Source organism: Trachemys scripta, chromosome 2 (genome assembly GCF_013100865.1).
Source record: "Trachemys scripta elegans isolate TJP31775 chromosome 2, CAS_Tse_1.0, whole genome shotgun sequence".
NCBI classification, from domain to species: domain Eukaryota; kingdom Metazoa; phylum Chordata; order Testudines; family Emydidae; genus Trachemys; species Trachemys scripta.
In genome coordinates, this window is record NC_048299.1 from 208,966,932 (window position 1) to 208,987,529 (window position 20,598).

The window sequence follows — 20,598 nt, forward strand, 5'->3', positions numbered from 1 at the left end:
TAAGTAACACTGACTTACAGCTTCTGATTTGGGAGGCACCGGAGGTGGAGGTAGGGAAACATCTGAAGATTTTGTTGCTGCTGCTAGAGTTCCAGGTATAGGAAGAGATGCAGTACCGCCCTTTGACCGGAAAGAACTTCTGTAATTATCACATTTGGTTTTTTCACTTAGTGAGCGAATAAGAGGCTGATCGTTGGGCTTCCCAGATTCTTGGTCCAGCCACAGTTCTTCATAAGGGAGTTCTGGTTTTCCAGGTAGAAACATTGATTCTTCACTAACTTCAGGAAAAAGGTAGTCACTGCTACTATCACCAGAGTCCTGGTACTGAAGAGCATCATGAGAAAACAGGGCCCACTCGCTACACAAATCTCTGCACCCATGAAGGTTCACTTCACTATTTCCATGCAAGTTGTTTCCATAAACGCAAACTGAGAGCCGGTGAAAGGACTGCGTTAGTTCATCCCGGGCATAGCTGAGAGAATTGGGCACATGATTGTGCCCAGTGCATCGACTTTTCTTAGGGCTCTTACAATCTTCATTCCAGTCAGTTTTCACATCTCGCACTGCTCGGGAATATTCATCTATGTCAAACTGTTCCTGGCAGATATTAAACCAGTGCTGGACCAAGGTTTCGTGCCACAGCTCCCCCTTCACAAGACTTTCTGGGAGGCTAAACTTTGGAAGAGTCAAGTGCAAGGGAAAATGCATTGGAATAACTTTGTTACCACGCAGCACACAACAAACCACCACAGTCTTGGTTTGAATGTTGACAAACTTGTATCTATGCCCTTCGCGGATAAAATGCAGGTCATAAGGGTTTCTTGGTGTGGGGCTTGGCACAGTTACATTAACAGGCAACCTTGTTTTTTCTACTATATTGCGAATTGTATGCTCACCCTCTTGCATCTGTAGCTCCAGTGGACTGCGTGTGCTAAATCTGCCCTTGCACTGGAAAGGAAGGCTAATGCTCTCATTGGTCCTATGGTTCATGCAGATGAGACACGGCATTTTGCCTCTGCCTAGCTTGCTGATGGAATTAAGTTTCCCAATTTTCTTGAAGATGGTGTTGAGTCGTGATTTTTCCTTGGACGTTTTTGCATAAAGGATTTCCGCTTGTCCCATTAAAGTGAGTTCATCCCCAGTGCTGAGGGTGATATTATAAACCTCTGTGTCTTCATTGCATTCACCCGAAGCTACCTGCAATACAAATATAAACAAATAAAAATATTTCTCCCTGCACAGTGAAGACAGCACCTGAATTTATACGAAGTCTATTTAGGTGGGATTGGATAGTAGGATGGGAGATTACATCTCGAAAGAAACTGTAAAATAATTTATTTTAATAACTTTAATAGAGTCAAACAAGAATTTTATCATGAAAATCTGTACAAGTAAAATTTCTAATATACACCACACATTACTATGGTTTTGCTTGAGAAAAAAGTAGAGTCATCTGGAACCGACATAGTTGCTAAAAAGAGTATGACTATAAAAGACTAGTTTTTAGTGAAGGACAAATAAAATATTCTTCACTTTTAAATAGCAGCCATCCAAAAGCAGTAAAGTATATTTGGGAGATATTAGTATCCCTAGTTTTTTGGCATCCATTCTCTCTCCTGTTTGCTGCTTTATGGCACTTCCCTGCAGAGGTCTCGGAAGAAAAGGGAGAAAAGATTCTCTCTCCCTCCAGCTTCCTTCCTTGAGGACCAGAGATGGCCCCCTTATTGTGCCTCTCCCTTGTGATCCAGGAGTAAAGATACCTTCTTGGTATAACCCCTTCCCAGGCCCTCACGGCAGTGAACCCCCATCCTCTAGGGTCGAGGCACTAGGTCAAGAATATTGGTTCTGTCACCTCTGTCCACCTCTCCCTACCAGACCCTAGGCTTCCTCCTTGGTTTTACCTAGATTGTGATTTGATTATTTATATAACAAATGTATGGTCACATGTTTCCTACTATAGAAATTGTACTAGACGGTAAAAAGATGCCCAGGCTTGGTTGTTCTACGGTTATTACCTCAAGACTACTGAATTCTAGATTCTCGCTCTCTCTCTCTCTCTCTCGACAGCCACTCCTATCTGCCTTATATTTGGGTGTCGTAAAAAACACTTTCCCCAGTTAAGTAACAGAACTCAGCTCGCCTTTTCTCAGCAAGATCAACACCTGTATGCAGAGTATGGTGTTTCAGGCAGACCTTGCCATCCTGTTACAGGCACCTGCTGTACAGTGTAGTACGGAGTATTAGCGGCTGGGCATGTTGAGCAGGGATTTCATTTGCAGATTTTTTTAAACTACATAAAAATTGTTTTCTCCACCCACAGAACATCCTGTTTATGTGCAGAGTAAAGCCCCAATTCCATGCTTCAAAATCTGACACTGTTAGCAAATAGCCGCCACATAAATTATTAAGACAGCTTACTAACCAATTTTGTTGTCTCAGTCTGTTAAATAAATGAGAAATGCTGTAAGTAATTGCCCTTCCCCATGGAAGTTGTGATCTGCAATTTGTCCGTATTTGTGAAAATGTGATAGACTTCTGTGAGTCTTTCACAGCAAGTATGAACAGTGCAGTCAACACAAGTGCTTTGGTATGTTCAGCATGTCTGCTTAGCATTTCAGCTTCAGTGTTTCCTGAAAGGAAGTTATTCAAGTTCTGCATTATCTAAACAACACTAATCAGTCTAATCCAGGAAACTACCAAGGTTTTATTGTACATAACACCCATTCACAACTTACGCTAGTGGTCAGGCAATATTCAGAAACACTGATATATATAAAAGGAAAACATTCAGTCTTCTGCTGATAACATTTTCATCAAGCTCATTCCAATTTGCTCTGCAAGACCAGTACACAGGAAGTTACATTCAGGATTTGGTTACTGGATGTCATTTTGACTTCAGTGGAATTGGTGGGAGTTGAGGAAACTCAGCACACATTGTGCATACCACACTGACTTTCTTAAAGAGTCATCTTCTGCAAGAACATTCACTTCCATGGAAGTGCAAGTGTATGTGTATTGTTTTGAAGAGGTAGGGCACATAATGCAAAATTTAAGATTTGAGAGGTAGCTGTATTTTCTTACTGCACTTTTTTTTTTAAAGGGCACCAGAGGGAGTAAAGAAAAGAGCAAGGGAGGTGTTATAAAGTCTATGATTGCTGAGTTGCTGCTTTGACAACTTGTAGTTCCCTAGAGATCTACAACAATCCAGAACAGCAGGAAACGTTTAGCCAGATATTAAGCTTCTAAGGTGATTAACACCATAGCTTCACAATGAAGAGTGCAGTTCATGGGTCTGTTGAGGTGAATGCTAGTTATCAGTGATGACAGATTCTTTTCTTACAGAAAAAGAAAAGCAGCATTTAAAATAAATAATAGTGAACTGATTAATAAATTGGACAAGTCAAATTTAATTTTATTTTCAACCCAGACTCTTAGCAGAGAGTTCTATAGCTTTACTGCATAAATTCACCTGGTGATGATTTAGGAAATGAAGCTAAATTTTACTAATGACCTAAGTGTTAAAACAATAGAAAAGTATTGCCAGGCTTCCAGTCTGGTACTGGCCTTGAATAAAATACAACTCTGCAAACTTCATTCTGAATGGCAAATTCAGTACAGATCAGCTGTTGTCTGAAACCATCATAAAAGAACCACAAAAATAATTATCTTTAAAAAGGAAAACCAGAAGTTGAAAGATCACACAACAGATTTAGCTCACACCTAAAAATCCTTATTAAGGTGAAGTTAAAGTTGAAGACAGATCTCAGTGGGTTGAGTGCATATTAATTCCAACATTCTGGAAAGAGAATTAAGGAAACCCTAACTCTCCTTTTCCTGGATTATGTCTACATTTGATTTTTTAGTCTATTTTAACACATTAACATGTTAGTTAATATATCTGTACAATCTAGTGTAGATGATGTAAATGTTTGTTCCAGGCCACAAACTAGCAACATATGTGTGTCCTATTTACACTATAATTTACAATCATGTTAAACTAACAGTGTTAAAACACAACCAAAAAATTAAGGTGACACATCCTTAAGGTTACATTTCTCAAACCTGGCACCTAAACTACTGTGATTCTGCCCCTGTAGCAATGTCCTGAGAAATTTAAACTCTCACTAACTCATTACTCATAACAATTTCACATTATCAATAGCCACAAAACTAGAATGCCTTAACCTTAATTCTACTGTGTCTGTGCTGCTCTATGGCTCTCTTTATTGTCATATACAATACAAATAGCACAATTTAAGTGATCACTTCTCAGACTTACAGACCCAATCCTGCCGGGTGTGAGGGCACTCATTTCCTCAGTGAAGGTGCTCAGCACTTTACATAGTCAATCCCTCGGGCGTCCATGGTGGAGCTAGTTATCTAAGTGTTATTAGACACAGAGCTAGCTTGCCTTCATATACAAAGATAAATACTAAGATGGCATACAAAATGAGCAAAGCTAGTATGATGAAAAAAGCAGCACACTTAATATCAGAGACCTCTATGTATGAAACAAGTTACAAAAGATGTTTTTTCTATACTCTGCATGTGAACAGGAAAAGACAGTAGACTGGCATCTCCATGAAGGCAAATTTAGATAGCCCAGAGTACTCCCAGTGAAGACAGAACTAACTGAAGAGTCCCCCGATGTTTGACACACTGTTAAAAAACTCTTTAGGATTCTATTAAAAGCTGTAATACTCAAGATATGACAGAAGGAATAATCTTAGAGGAGAAGTACTGATAATCAAAGTACAATCAATACCCAACTACATACTGCAATGCTTAAACATCCTTTATTAATAGCATTAGTGTTTTGGCAGAGGTCTCAATCTGGACTCAAGGTCCCACTGTGACTCATTTCTCTCCTTACTTTCATGCCTACAGGTCAGCAAGGCTATTGCCCACAGATTAACTCATGTGTGTTCTCATTAGGATATTTCTCGCTCCTCCATCCTAATTCAGTATTGCCAACCTTGAGTGATCAAAAATTATGATTTTTTTTTTTTTTTTTAAAGTTTGATTTTCTGGGGTGGGGGATGGAAAAAACAACAAAACATGGTTTTAGTCTACCTTTTGGCTTTATTTTAACTTTCTTCTACTCCTCTGCCAACTTGTGTGTGACGATTTCAGGTAGAAAAGTAAACCTTCAATGACCCTTTAATGTAATCAAAAATGCACGTCTCTCCCCACCTGCTCAGATGGAAACTACACTTCCCTAACTTAGGGTGAGGAGAAGGTAACTGCCATCCATTTCTTATTACTGTCTTGACCCAGCAGCCACATTTCTCTGCTTGGGACCTAGCAGGGCCATTTCCCCAACACCTCTCTCCCCTACCTCATGCCTCCGGGGTCCCTCTCCCAGCTAGAGGGCCATCCATGAAGGCAGGGCTCAGTGGCAGGGCATGTCTGCGTCCTTCACCCCAAAGCTCTTGCACAGAGCTCTGCCTGCATACCCAGCCCTGAAAAATCATTCGTCACAGGAGTTTCTCATGTCATTGTGACAGCTATCCCGCAAGCACCAACATCCCACCACTCACAATCAATTTGCAAGAGCTGGCAACACTGCCTCTACCTGGTGGCTTGGAGTGAACTCTCCTTGCAGGCCACTGGCTGGGAGAGCAGCCATCTGAGCCCTCCATCTCCCATCCATCATGAGGTGCAACGTCAGCCTCCCTCCTGCCACCCATATCCACCTGCAGCCCTAAATCTGTCTCTTGTTCCACCCACTGCCCTGCCTCCTTTCCCCTCATCCACCTGTTACAGGGCTTTTGCTGCTCCTCACAGTCCTTGTCCCCCTGAACAAGAGTGGCAGCCATTTTGCCTGGGGCCTGGCTTCAATCTTACTGAGAACAGTGGGAAGTGGCAGTGAATTTATTAAGGGCAGCCCCACTTCCACATGCAGATAGATTGCAAGGAAATGGGGGCCATCTTGCTGGCTTCTGCCCCATTGATGCTAATAGGAGATGGTGGTTATTTTGAATAAAGGAAAATTCGCAAGTTGGTGCCTTTGACCGTGTTTGCATGAGACAGGTAAAACCACACCCAGAATCTCTAGAGTTGGGGTAAAATCATGGGAGTTGGCAATACTGGTTTTGAAAAACATTAGTCTCGGAACAAGAGCCGTGCTGATTTGTAGGAAGGTAAAACCAGGCAATGGGATGTGGAAGGATGAGTTCAGTGAGCGAGTTTTGTTTAAACAATTCACCTCCCAGCAGTGTGACAGCACTGCACGTTTTACATTGTTCTGAAAGTTTTCCCCCCTTCCACTTAAAATTAGAGCATTTAGACATTTCACCATAAAAACCTGAGGTGCTTGCAGTTAGCTTGGTAATAAGCAAATCCTGGGCTAATAGATCCTTGATCATCTTCCTTGGAATTGACTCAGCTATGGTTTAGGGTTATTACCTCGTACATAGGAAGCTTCCCCGACTTATTTTATTGTTAACCTGGCACAATCCTCAAGTAACCTTCTTTTCTTCCCATCCCACCCAGTTATTTTTGCCTTCATGCTTGTTCTTGCAAGATGCATTATCTTACAGCTACTAACATTAAGTACCATACTTTATATCTCCATTACCTCCTATCCTCCTCTTAAATCTTATTGCCTGGTGATACACGACCACTCCTCCCTTTGTGGTATCTGCAATATTTGCTGCACTGCATTTCAAAGCCATTTCTAAATCACTAGCAGACATTTAAACTGAACCACTCCCAATACTAACAAGTAGGTTTGGGACTTATCTTCCACCAGAAGGATCCTCTTCCATATATTAGTTGCTCTCTGTCTCTCTCTGCCAGTTATCAATCCATGTCAACAGTTCAGCATTGATGCCAGCATTTTGACCTCACTCATTGGCTTCTTACAAAACATTTTATCAAATGCACTACAAAACAGTGATGAATTACGTCACTGTAATCTTTTAAACTCTGTCTCCTGCAATTCAATGGCAATTTAGATCGACTAAAGTGACATTTGCTGCAGAAGACAGACGCCAGGTAGATAAAAAATGATTACCTAACAAAAATTTTGTACCAGGAAGATTAACATATTGCCTCTCACAAGTTAGTGCAAAATAATAGATTCTGCCAATAGCTGATGCAATAGGTTTTCAAGTCCTAATTGTTCTAATCTTTATCGTTTGATGAAAAAGTGTTCAACCATCTGGATATATAAAGGCTTATATAAAAAACTTTTTATTTAGTTGCTTTATTATAGCTTGTTACATCTGCTGCATCTTACTATGAGGGAGTGCAGCAGTTATTCTACAGTAAAGGTGGCTTAGCATCAGTGCTAACTAAAAATCCTTTAACTACAAAGCTTTATATTCACCTCTGCAGCAGTACTTTTGAGTATTTAAGCTGCTTTACAAACCCAAGTTAGTTATTCGCAGATAGCCAAAAAGGTTAAAAAAAATAAACAGTTCTGTTTTTATTTGTCTAAGGATTGTTAGACTACATAAAAACACACTGTTTTTAAGAGGGATGGATAAACTGGAAGAGTAAGCAGTTGCCTACATGATCAGAGACTGATAGGCTCCTAACTTTGATGAGCAGGGCCATTCATGTCAGTAATATGCATGTGTTTATTTCCATCACCTGAAGCAGGCTTTCCCTGGTTCCAGGAGTTAAGGCGGTATCTCAATACTGCCTATAAACTGAAAGGTTCAATATAAAGCACAATCTTTGTACTGTGTTAGGCCAGGTAACAATGAGGGGACCTGGGCTGCAATTTAAATTTAAAACTGAAGATGGACTGATTTTAGCAATCACTACTATGGCATTTTAAAATACCACATTGGTTACAGGCCTCTAAAGAGATTTTTTTTTTTTTTTTTTTTTTTTGGAAACAAAAAAGACAAGCTTATTAGGACTGACAAGCTGTAATGCAACTATGCCAGTAAATCAGCAATTTATTCATTCAGTTGCATAACATTTTTAAGGCTTAGAAAACTGATCATTTCTCAAGCAAATAAAAGCTTTTGTTTTTATTTCTGAGGAAAATGCCCTCTGTAGGGCAGTGGTCCCCAAACTGTGGGGCGTGCTCCCCTAGGAGGGCATAGAGGAACATTCAGGGCAGTGCGCGGCAGGGCCCAGGCCAGCTTCCACTGGGGGTTGAGGAGGGAGTGCCACGCTTCCAGCCCCGCTCTGCCCCCAACTCCGTTCAGCACCCAGGCCCAGCTCCACTTCCAGGCCAGATCCACCATCAATCCCACTCAGGCCCCAACTCAGCTTCCCTCCAACCCATCCCCAGCTCTGCCCTCATCATCTCTCCACTCTCAGACCAGTTCCACCTCTAGTCCCAGCTCCTCCCCAATCCTCAGTTCCACCGCCAGCTTCGCCTTCAGCCCAAGCTCCTCTGCTGAGGAGTAAAGGGGGGAGGGGGCAAACAGATTCCGTTAATGGTGTGTGTGTGTGGGGGGGTGCGACTGGAAAAGTTTGTGCACCACATCTGTAGGGACTAGCATAGTAAACCACTATGACAAGAGGATTACTTAAACACGTTACTTTTCAGAGACTAAAGGTTCCCACCAGCCAAATGATTTGTTCAGTAAGAAGGCAATAATTACTTAGGAACTATAGCACATGTGCATCTTCTAAATGCTCTACAAACATTAGTTCTCAGAATATCTCTTGGAGGCAGGTAAGCAGCAACCCTTCTGTTAACTCATTTTGGAAATAAGTGATCCCAGACACAGAGTCAGTGGCAGTCTTTGGAATTCAGGAATTCTCGGCTCCCGGTCCTATACTCTATCCGCCGGGACAACATTGCCTTTCTTTATGGAAGCTTTACCAAGTTACACGTCCAATACGATGTGGGGGGTTTCTTCCTTTTTTTCTCTCATCAATCTGACCAGCTACCTAGGTACGTATATGGACTCTCTCCCTGCAACATCTGACTACCTATCCTTGACAACCTATTGCTATTAGGATAGAAAGAGCTATTCCCTGATGCAGCTCTGCTTTTCTCTAGTGGTTTCCCTCCACCTGTGGAGAATCAAGAAAAGCCATCTTCACTAGAGTAATGGTGCTATATAAACAAAGATCTCTGTGGTGATTTACGAAGTATTACACCAAAGAGGTTACCAAATAGCATTTCAGCAAAGGACAGGTACTTGTAGAAACTACATATTTAATCTAGAAAATCTTAATCTCTTAAAATTTTCCAATTCTTATTTCAGTGTAGACTAAATATAAATCCAAGAAAGTCTATATCCAGAATATTCTAAATCTCACACACACACACACACACACACACACACAGCGCAGACCTATGGGCTCTTTACCCATCAGGAAAACTTAATGTTGATACAGAAGGACTCAAATTGTTAATAATTCCATAATAATTCTTCAATTTTCTGCCTGCTGTTACATAGTACTATACTCCAGCCATGTGCACTGCCTCTCCAATCTCACAGATGACTCAGCAGATTTTGCGCCATGTCTGCCTGCCACAGATAGAAGGGGAAAAGGTGAAAAGATGCCCCCTACACCTAGATTTCAGTTAAGGAAAAAGGAGCCATCCTCCCCACAAAGTGAATTAAAATAACCTCTTACCCCACAAACAGCAAGAGTCAAATTCACAATATCCATAGCTACATCAGGAGCCAGGTTTTCTTCTCTATACAGTGCTGACTGTAAATCCTGCCCCACAACAGGCGTTTAGATGGAGAAGCAAGAATCACACTGGACCAGCCATAATAGGCGCAGCAGGTGCATATTTATGGCCGGTTCAATGTGCAGGGATGGGGAGCAATATAGCTGTTACCCTGGTGCATCAGGGAAGACAGGAATTTTTCCTTTGAAAGTTACCGGTTAGTGAGAAATCCTAACAGTCAGACCTCTATTTTTTGCACCTAGAAACATAATAAGGGTGAGGGAAAGCTAGGAGTGAAAGTTTGGAGAACAAACTGTGGTAGGAAAAGCAGACAGGTATGAAACCCAACAAAGGAGTGGACAGAGAGGGATTCAAACAGGAAGCGAACTCTACACTGCCCTGTGAGAGAAAAAGTTTAGTTTTCACTCTTTCAGAAGGAAAAAAGTAACAAGATGGAAGATAAAAAAGAGAAAAAGAGGGAGAAAAGAACAAATGGAAAAATTGTTAAGATGACATCAAAGTAAAAGAAAATTGATTTTTATAATACTGCCTAGATTTTATTGCACTATGATGTTAATTGATAGAATAGGACTGGAGTAAAATTGCTGTTGCTGAGCATGCAACAATACTAATATGATGTATGAGCATGGAACTACAGTGACTGGGCAGATATTTTAAAAAACCCTGTCACAGTGGCAGGAGATTCTCCTGGCTATCAAGCCTAGTACAGCATTTGGGTTTCTTTTTAATATAATGAAATAACAACAAACAACAACAACAACAAGGTTCACCTTCTAATTCTTGATGTGTTTTCTGTTATCAAAATACTGACACCACACCTTTGGTTACAAGATTTCCTAGGCAGAGGTCTCTATTGGATAGATTAGTGATTCTCAACCTTTTCCCATGCCAGTATCTCCCTCCCATCCAGCTGGGATCTAGCCAGAACCCTGCCTAAGGGAAGAGTGGTGGAGGGAGAAGAAATCACAACTCCCAAGTCGAAGAACCCTTAGTGTAGATCCCGTGAGCATCTATGTCAATGCTGCATACACACAGAGATATCAACTATGTTACATTAGCCTTTTTCTTTCCTTCTTGTATTTGAATACTGAATAATGATGTATTAATTTACAACATATAAAACTGGAATGATTTACTGTATATAGACATGATAAACTTTAGTCCTCTCCAGTGCTTACGTCAATTTCATAGGCTCTTACACATATGGCATTTATATTGTACAATATTTATTTTGTTAGTCTTATAAAAAGTTATTACTTAAAGGGTTAGTCAATCCTGTTACATTACTTCACTTTTGTTTTTATTTTTGGATGTAAACAGGCTTGGTCTGGACCAGGGGTAGCCAACCTGTGGCTCTGGAGCCACATGCGGCTCTTGAGAAGTTAACACGCGGCTCCTTGTATAGGCACCAACTCCGGAGCTGGAACTACAGGCCCCAACTTTCCAATGTGCCGGGGGGTGCTCACTGCTCAACCCCTGGCTCTGCCACAGGCCCGGCCCCCACTCCATCCCTTCCCACGCCCTCCCCGAGCCTGTCGTGCCCTCACTCCTCCCCCCAGCGCCTCCTGCACACCACGAAACAGCTGATCAGGAGGTGCGAAGAGGGAGGGAGAGGCAATGACTGGCAGGGCTGCCGATGGGTGGGAGTGCTGGGAGCAGTGTGTGGGGGGGAAGCTGATGGGGGGGCTGTTGACATATTACTGTGGCTCTTTGACAATGTGCATTGGTAAATTCTGGCTCCTTCTCAGGCTCAGGTTGGCCACCCCTGGTCTGGACAGATGTCACTAATTTGAAACAGTTTCAGGGGAAAAAAGCTAAGGCACCTGTTTAACCCACTATTAAACATAGAAATTTTTAAACTGAAGAATATTACTGTATATAGCAATTTTCTGAATACAGTATTGATATCAAAACAGCATGCTGCATTTAACTTTAGGTATACTGAATTGGCAAAGTATTTTTATGTGGGAACATTTTACATTTAACAAGCTTGTAGTTGTATACTCCTCACCCTATAAAATCATAGCTGTACATTTCACAGACTGCATTTTAATTTTTCCATTGATCAGTTAAATAATGCCAATACATTTGTACAGTGCTGCACAGAGCTATGAGTCCCACTATAAGAATGTATTTAATCTTATGTATGTTTAGCTTTGTCCTTGGAATGCAAAACTGCTCTGTAATCTCACATCATGGTGTTAAGTCATCAGGGGCCCAGTTATACACATCCAGGTTAATCAAGAGAGTCTATATGAAAACAATGTGCTGTTTTGAAAGATGCATTCATTTTGTCATTACATGAGTTAAATCATATTTCATGTTTATATAGCACCCTTTCAAACATCATGCTTCACGTGTGTAGGAACTACGGGAGAAACACTGGTCCTCTGCTAAAGCAACGCAAGAGAGATGAAGGAGCCAGCTAGGGATTCCTCTTGGGTAGAGGACTCATTGGCAGTGTAAAGCCAGCATAACCAGCTCGCTCCCACACCAGTGTAGGAGGTATGATTAGCTCCTACGTGCTCCAGCTCCAAGGGGTTATGTAACAACCGTCGTTGGTGTTCCGGCTGGCACAAATGACATCAGCCTTGAGGCTGCTCTGACCTGTGTTGGGCACTGAACTGGCTTGCACTGTATCCTACTGAAATTACAGGTGAGAATTTGTGTGGATAGATTCAGACATTGTCCTATTTAATGCAGTTTCAGTCTGAGTGTTTGTGTGTGGCCACAGGAAACCCTTTCCCACTCCCATGTGAATCACCGATCCTCTCACAGACTCAAGATGTACACAAGAAAAGCAGGTGGGTCTTTTTGTTGTTTTGCTTTATATACAATGCTATTTAACTGCAGTAGTCTGCCATCTGATTAGAGACAAGTAACTCCATCACAGTACCCTACACGCTGTCTGGAAATGAGGCTTTCTGGAGACCGAGTGGAGCAGCTGGTGCCTAGCAGGGAGTAAAATCCAGACTGCTTTCGGGGGAGTGAAACAAAAGACACTTTGTCTAAAATCTGGCAACAGCACTTGAATTAGATGGATGGATTATTGGGGGTGCTCCGCTGCTGGGCTGTAGGATCAAAAGGCCCCTTGAAGAACACACCGTTTTAATACTACAAAAAATTATACTGATGATCACTGCCTACGAATAGAAGGCTAAGGACTCATCTGTCTTAAAGTCACTTTTCCCCACATAACGCAGTTGCTCGTTTGCCATGTATATAAAGATTGTACCAGTTAATCATTTAGATGGGGACAAATATTTATTCAGGGGCTACCTTAACGTTGAATGTTATTTCCTCCATGACGTAAACTCGTTCAGGAAATGCTTTAGCCACCTCCTCCACACTGTTAAAATACTGCACTGGCTCCTTAATATCTCGGTCTTGTTCCAGCAGCTTAAACTGCCCTGAAAACAGATGATAAACAGAAGAGCGGTAAGATATTTACATTGGACAGCTGTCACCGTGGCAACTGCTTGCTCACTCCTTCACTATGATGCTTGGTCAGTTTCGTCTGATTATTAATAGTTAAGCAACAACAGAAGAGATTGCAAAAGAGTCTTCATAAGCTTTCAAATGAAAAGCGACCAAGTTTCACTAACCCAGAATTACAAGAATGTGTGGGAGGTGAAGTCAAATTAAAAAGGAATCTTTTATCAGATGCTCTCTCTAGAACTGGCAAGTAACTACTAGTGCTTCTACATGTGTACACTTATACCTTACAGCTTCTGTATAGAAATCTCTTAGAATACTTTGATTTATAGAAAACACAAAAAAAACCCTTGTGCCACAAAGAAACCAAAAATAGTGCTGAAATTTTTTAAGTGACAGTAGACTGCAGTAAAGAGGTTAAATTTAAACCAATCTCCTTACACTATATTTTGGTAACAGTAGTGTACTGGTTGAATGCTTTCCACATAACAGTTTACAATCAGAAACAATGTTTCAAATTACTTGTTAGAGCTAGCTCCATTTAATCCATTATTAAAAATGTGTACCTTTAAACACACACGCACACGACTATTTAAAACTCTGTGGAAGATAACGTATTCCCCTTCTAAAGTAAATAAATTATGAAATGTTGGAAATAAGTGTTCCCTGCTAACTTTACCCCACACCACATGACAGACATTTTAATTTTATTACTTTTCTAAATGTCTCAGCAGGCAAATCTCTGCCCAGACCCTAATACTGTGGTCACATTCAGGACTTGAGAAGGAATGTTTATACGATCCTGAATAGTCACCTCATTTACCGCATTTTCTTTTTATGAAATATCAACGCACAATTCAAAAGTAAACTTTTGCTATAAAGAGCAGTAGCTAAAGCTGGGACAGATGCTACATACATTCTCAGTATATTAGGGAGATTAATTTAATCAGTGGAGTGATTCTCCCCCACTTTTGAAAAATATTGATATTAGTATCCTACGGGATATTCCCCACCAAAAACACAGTACAGTGAAACCTGTCTCAAGCAATAACTCCAGACAGAAAAATTGGTTGTTTAATTTATTTAGATTTTAAATAGCTAAAAAGGTGCCTATCCAAGGCTACAAGCACCCTAACACACCATTAACAAATACTATTTGATCGCTGAAGCATCAAAATGATCAATTAAACAGGAACTCAGCCGGCCAACCACCTAAGAAACTGTCTCCTGCCCCTTCATCTAGGAAACATACCTTCTGCCCTCTCCAAAAACCTTATTAGACAGATGTCTTTTGGGGCATGCCAGAAGCTCCCCAAATTTTGACTGCTTTGAACCAAAGGGAGGCAGGGGAAGCAAATCTCATAGCCCAGGAGCCCCCTCTCTTTTATAACCAGGAGGATCCACTCCAAGTGTCCCATCTGACTACAACCCCCTGCTGACAAATGGAGGCTAATCTTCTAATACGGGTAGAACAGAAGTTTTTAAGGATACTTTGGATGGATTCATAAGGTAGGAGTTTGCCCTTCTTATACAGATTTCATGGTAGTTTTAAGGTACGATAGGCAGGGTTAGTAGCATTGCCTCTTAAAGTTCCCTGACATTTCCCACCACAATAATACCCTGTTTTCAGTTGCTTATAAAGTTTTGCCAAACTTTAACCATTTGGGCTGAAATTTTCCATGATGGTTGTTTGGAAAATTTCAACCAAAACAGTCTAGCTGTTTCCAAGAATGAGGCAAGGGACAAATAAGTTGTTTTGCTCATGCAAAAAAATTCTGGCAACCTTTTATTTGAGAAACTCTAGCCCTCCCCCGCCCTATTACACTATTTTGGAGCAGGACCAAGTTATAAGCCTTTGAAGAGTCACAGTTCCCACATGATCAGTAGAGACTTGCTAGAACTTAATAGAGACTCTCCTCACTGAGCATGCTCCAGCCCAGGACTACAAAGGGCTGAGCAAGATTTTACCTACAACTGCAGCTTTAGGCTGTGTGGGCCAAGCCAGGTCTGGATCCAGGCACTGAAACTAAAAGTTGAGCGACTGTCACTCCTGTGCTCTCAATGCTTCCCTTGCCTGAGCAACCTTAAATTCAGCCCCTTACACATATGCACTACAATAAAGTCTTCAATTACATGATCATATGCTCTTTTTTGCATACTAGGTATTAGGGCTGTCAAGGGATTAAAAAAATTAATCACAATTAATCGTGCTGTTAATAATAGAATACAATTTAAATATTTTTGATGTTTTTTACTTTTTCAAATATAATGATTTCAATTACAACACAGAATGCAAAGTGTACAGTGCTCACTTTATATTTGTTTGATTACAAATATTTCAAAAGAAATAGTATTTTTCAATTCACCTAATACAAGTACTGTAGTGCAATCTCTTTTTCGTAAAAGTGCAACTTACAAATGTAGACTTATGTGCAAAAAAATAACTGCATTAAAAAAAAATTTAAAACTTTAGAGCCTACAAGTCCACTCAGTCCTACTTCTCTGTCAGCCAATCGCTCAGACAAACAAGCTTATTTACATTTGCAGGAGATAATGCTGCCCACTTCTTGTTTACAATGTCACCTGAAAGTGAGAACAGGCATTTGCATGGCATTGTTCTAGCTGGTCACAAGATATTTACATTCCAGATGCGCTAAAGATTCATATGTTCCTTCATTCTTAAACCACATTCCAGAGGACATGCATCCGTGCTGATGACGAGTTCCTCTCAATGATGATCCAAAGCAGTGCGGACCAATGCATGTTCTTTTCATCATCTGAGTCAGATACCACCAGCAGAAGGTTGATTTTCTTTTTTGGTAGTTTGGGTTCTGTAGTTTCCACATCGGAGTGTTGCTCTTTAAAGACTTCTGAAAGCATGCTCCACACCTCATCCCTCTCAGATTTTGGAAGGCACTTCAGATTCTTAAACTTTGGGTCGAGTGCTGTATCTAGCCTTAGAAATCTCACATTGGTATCTTCTTTGCGTTTTGTAAAATCTGCAGTGAAAGTGTTCTTAAAATGAACAACATGTGCTGGGTCATCATCTGAAACTACTATAACATGAAACAGCAATTCTCCCCCCCCCCCCCCCAAGGAGTTCAGTCACAAATGTAATTAACGAGCATTATCAGCATGGAAGCATGTCCTCTGGAATGGCGGCTGAAGCAGGAAGGGGCATACGAATGTTTCGCATATCTGACATATAAATACCTTGCAATGCTGGCTACAAAAGTGCCATGCAAATGCCTGTTCTCACTTTCAGGTGACACTGTAAATAAGAAGTGGACAGCATTATTACCCATAAATGTAAACAAACTTGTTTCTCTTAGTGATTGGCTGAAAAAGAAGTAGGACTAAGTGGACTTGTAGGCTCTAAAATTTTACATTGTTTTGTTTTTGAGTGCAGTTATGTAACAAAAAAGAAATCAACATTTGTAAGTTGCACTTTCGCAATAAGGAGATTTCACTACTGTACTTGTATGAGGTGAAGTGAAAAATACTATTTATTTTGTAATCAAAAATAATAATGAAGTGAGCACTGTACCCTTTGTATTCTGTGTTGTAATTGAAATCAATATATTTGAAAATGTAGAAAAACATTCAAAAATATTTAATAAATAAATGTTGGTATTCTATTGTTTAACAGTGCAATTAAAACTGCGATTAATTTTTTAATTGTGATTAATTTTTTGAATTAATTCCATGAATTAACCAACAGCCCTACTAGGTATACTTGTCCTGCCTCCAGGCAGGGGACTGGACTAGATGACTTCTTGAGCTCCCTTCCAGTGCTACATTTTTTCCACAGGACTCTTGCCTTTTTAGTGTATAGAATGAACCAGTTCTGGGGATCAATCAGTGTTTTGTAGTGAAGGAGACTTTTCTGTAGGACCCCTGGTTCATTTGTTGCAGAAATTGGAAGGTGTATAGGGAATGAGGTCTCAGAGTTAGAGAGAAAAAGTGGGTGAGGTAATCTCTCTTATTGGACCAACTTTTCAGAATTAAGGCACTTGAATGCTGCTCTAGAGAACTGGATTCTATCCCGGCCTCTGGCGCAAAGTTCCTATGTGATGCTGAGCAAGTCACTTGAACATGCAAGTAACCTGTGCAAAGTTTGGTTTCTCCTTTTCTGCATGCCCCACTTGAGACTGAAGGTCTGATTTGCAGAAATGCTGAGCACTCATGGCTGCAAATGAAGTCAGTGAGAGCTGTGCTTTGAACATATCAAGTGCTGTATAATGCTACATACGCTGGAAAAAAAAAATCAGGTCCTACCTGTCCCAAATGGGGTGCCCAAAATAAATAGCTGCTTTTGATCTTAATCTCTCTGTTCCTCAGCTTTCTGTTGTAAAAGTTAACCATCCTCTGCTAACTTGTCTTGCCCTGGCCCTAAAGGTTAGAGCACTGGTCTTGTAAACCAGGGGTCATGAGTTCAAATCTCCCTGGAGCATTGGCAGTTTCTATCTTAACAGTGAAATGCTGGTTTTCTGGGAGGAGGGATAGCATTGGCCTGCTAAACCCAGGGTTGTGAATTCAATCCTTGAGGGGGCCATTTAGAGATCTGGAACAAAAATCTGTCTGTGGATTGGTCCTGCTTTGAGCAGCGGGTTGGACTAGATGACCTCCTGAGGTCCCTTCCAACCCTGGGATTCTATGAAAATGGGAACAATAATACCCACTCATCTCACGGGGGGGTTGTGAAGATAAATTAATGTTTATGAAACACTCAGATAATATAGTGATGAGAACCATAGACAAGCTCATGAGGAAATTAATAGTTCTGTCTTCGGAGCAGAGTTTGAACTGCATGCAGTAAAGCCTGAGGCCACACGCTAAACAAGGAGAAAACAAAATATTGAATAGCTGCTCATTAAGCGAGCATTGTACGCTGTGCATTGAATAAGGCAGAGGCCTGTGGGGGAAAGTAGTGTATGCTCATGTAACTAAAAGACTTTTATAACGCATATGCACAAGAGGGCAAAATTAAGGTTGTACAGGCAACATGAATTCCGGAATTTCTTGGGAGTGTTTGACTTTGCAACCTTAATGATGTTCTTTACACACACACACACACACACACACACACACACACACACACACACACACACACACAAAATATACTTGGGCCATTTTGGAACAAATGTATCTGTAAGTTACTTATCTCTAACTAAAGACAAGACTTTGTTTGTTTGTTTTTGTTTTAAAACTAACAATCAAACAATACTGCATGCAATGTGTAGCAAAACACTACTACTTTTGAGAGAAGGTAAATTTAACCAAAAAACTTTACAAAATTAACAGAATCTTGAACCACCATCACAATATGATTTATCTTCATTTTATTTAGGTATTTGATAATGAAGTATTGTCAGGAATCAAAAACAAGATATGCTTTCAGAAGAGTGCATATGCAACTCTCATATCATGGGACGTTTTATATTAGCACAATCAAATGGTAAAAACCCAATAAAGAGTTTTTCTTGTAAATCAATGCAATGAAACCAATACCAGTTTCAACCAGATCATGGTCTCTGATGCAGGGAAAGAAAGACAGTGTATTAAGGCAGTATTGCACTTTTAAGATACCACCTAAATAGGTGGAGAAATGAGATTATTTTCATGCAAAGGTGCTTGCAGTGAAAATGGCAAATGCAACAGACATCAAAAAGATGAGCATGGAAACATGAAACAACAGGAAACAAACAAACAAACAAAAAGCCTAGAGCAGCAGCTCTTCCTTTGGAAAGTGCCAAATCTGCCAGTATTTGGATAATCTGTAGACCTCCAGCTACAAAGATAAAGCAATAATTGAAACAGAAGATCAGCATTTTCCTCTAAAAGTTATGGGATCCACTTTCCTGTATATAAAAAACTCCAGTCCAGCCCCCCTTAAACAGTTCCGAACAAAACCCAGAATAAAAGAACAAGGTGCAATGAGACTATTGATTGTTTCTTACTGTAATAATTCTTTCCACTTACTATAATTACTGTTTTACTGTATTTTACTTTTAAAAATCCCTGTTCGAATACAAAAATTGATTAAAAACATATTCCCAGAGACAATGTAAGAGTTAACACAAACACAAAAGCAGATGTGAAATCAATTTGTTAAATCAGTACAGAAATTCTGTAACAGACCATTCTCTGTAAAGTGTTTTTGTGCCACCATACAGAAAGGGTGGAGGTTGCAGAAACATCTGTTCAGATATGTTACTTGTCAAACCCTGCTCTAAAGAAAAAGTTGTATGGTCTTTCAGAAGCATTGATTATTTAGTAAAATCTCCAAGTGAGTTATTCCATCTACAGGACCCAGTGCAATATATTGGGATAGCAAGAGTGAGAAGCAGAGGTTTATATTTCACACTGTGATGAGTGTTGACAATGTACTCAGCATTTTCCAGAACCATAGTTGTGGCCTACAATGTTTAGAGTCTTTATCTATTTGACAACATTCCACCAAAAGACTGTTGATTTTGCCAACATTCCCCATAAGAATTCTAGTGCCAGTGGACACTGGGAACACTTTTGCTTTTCTTTTTGAGCAGAATGACTTTAGCTAGAATTGAGCAGACATTTTAAAAGACATAGTCAAAGGAGTAAGAAAGATGTGAATGACCAAAATAGTGAATTTCAAACTCAAGTGGCTTGGGAAAGAGAGGAGGAGGTAGAGAAAAAGGGACAGCTTATTAGGAGTGCAATGGAATATAATATTTCAATTTGAAAGGCTACCTCAGCACTTCTGCTTCTCTTATGGATGGGGATGGAGATATACCTATCTCATAGAACTGGAAAGGACCCTGAAAAATCATTGAGTCTAGCCCCCTGCCTTCACTAGTAGGACTAAATACTGATTTTGCCCCAGATTCCTAAGTGGCCCCCTCAAGGATTGAACTCACAACGCTGGATTTAGCAGCTCAATGCTCAAACCACTGAGCTATCCCTTCTCCCTGTTTTTTTGTACATGCTTCTGTTGAGGTGCGCTTAACTCCCATTAGTGTTGCATGTGCACACAAGGACAGGAGAGTAATCCCATCGTTTGACGGAGGTAGATTTGTCTCACCCAGGGAAGTCTCAGCTTATTTGATCAATCTTCACTCTGTCAGCTAATTCATAGAGTGGAGCTATCTTACACCACAGACATGGCAGAGAGTTGAGGGGGGGAAATTGGAAGCCAGAAAAAATACAGTATTAAAATAACCTGGATATAATCTTGACATAAATCTTAACCTTGACATGCAGGTAATTCTTCTTCCTTTTGTAGAATTATGTACAATTATGCTCAGGTATTGTATTTCATTTTATGAAGTATTAGGGTGATAATTTTTGCAATTACATATACCCAAAGCATCATTTTTTAGGAGAAAAAAACCCCAACAATCATAAGTCCTGATGCAGCTATAATTTGAATAGTTCCAGCATCATGCTAGGTACTTTATGAATAAGTATAAAGTTATGATACCTGCCCCCAAACACTTACCATCTAGACAATCAGCCTGCAAAGGAAGGGTTTGGGGGTAGGTATCATAACCATGCAGCGGTAG

At 40.3% G+C, this 20,598-nt stretch overlaps 1 protein-coding gene across 3 annotated transcripts in view; it reads right to left on the reverse strand.

Moving 5' to 3' along the window:
• Nucleotides 1-20,598, reverse strand: part of GAREM1 (GRB2 associated regulator of MAPK1 subtype 1) — a 130,008-nt gene that overhangs the window by 21,316 nt on the left and 88,094 nt on the right. For 2 of the 3 annotated variants that reach the window (XM_034762841.1, XM_034762840.1), the window contains exons 3-4: nucleotides 12,899-13,029; nucleotides 19-1,197 (exon numbers count right to left, since the gene is read on the reverse strand). In XM_034762841.1, coding sequence (XP_034618732.1) covers nucleotides 19-1,197; nucleotides 12,899-13,029 — 1,310 coding nt within the window. The remainder of the gene's footprint in view (nucleotides 1-18; nucleotides 1,198-12,898; nucleotides 13,030-20,598) is intronic. The other variant, XM_034762842.1, reaches the window with a different exon arrangement.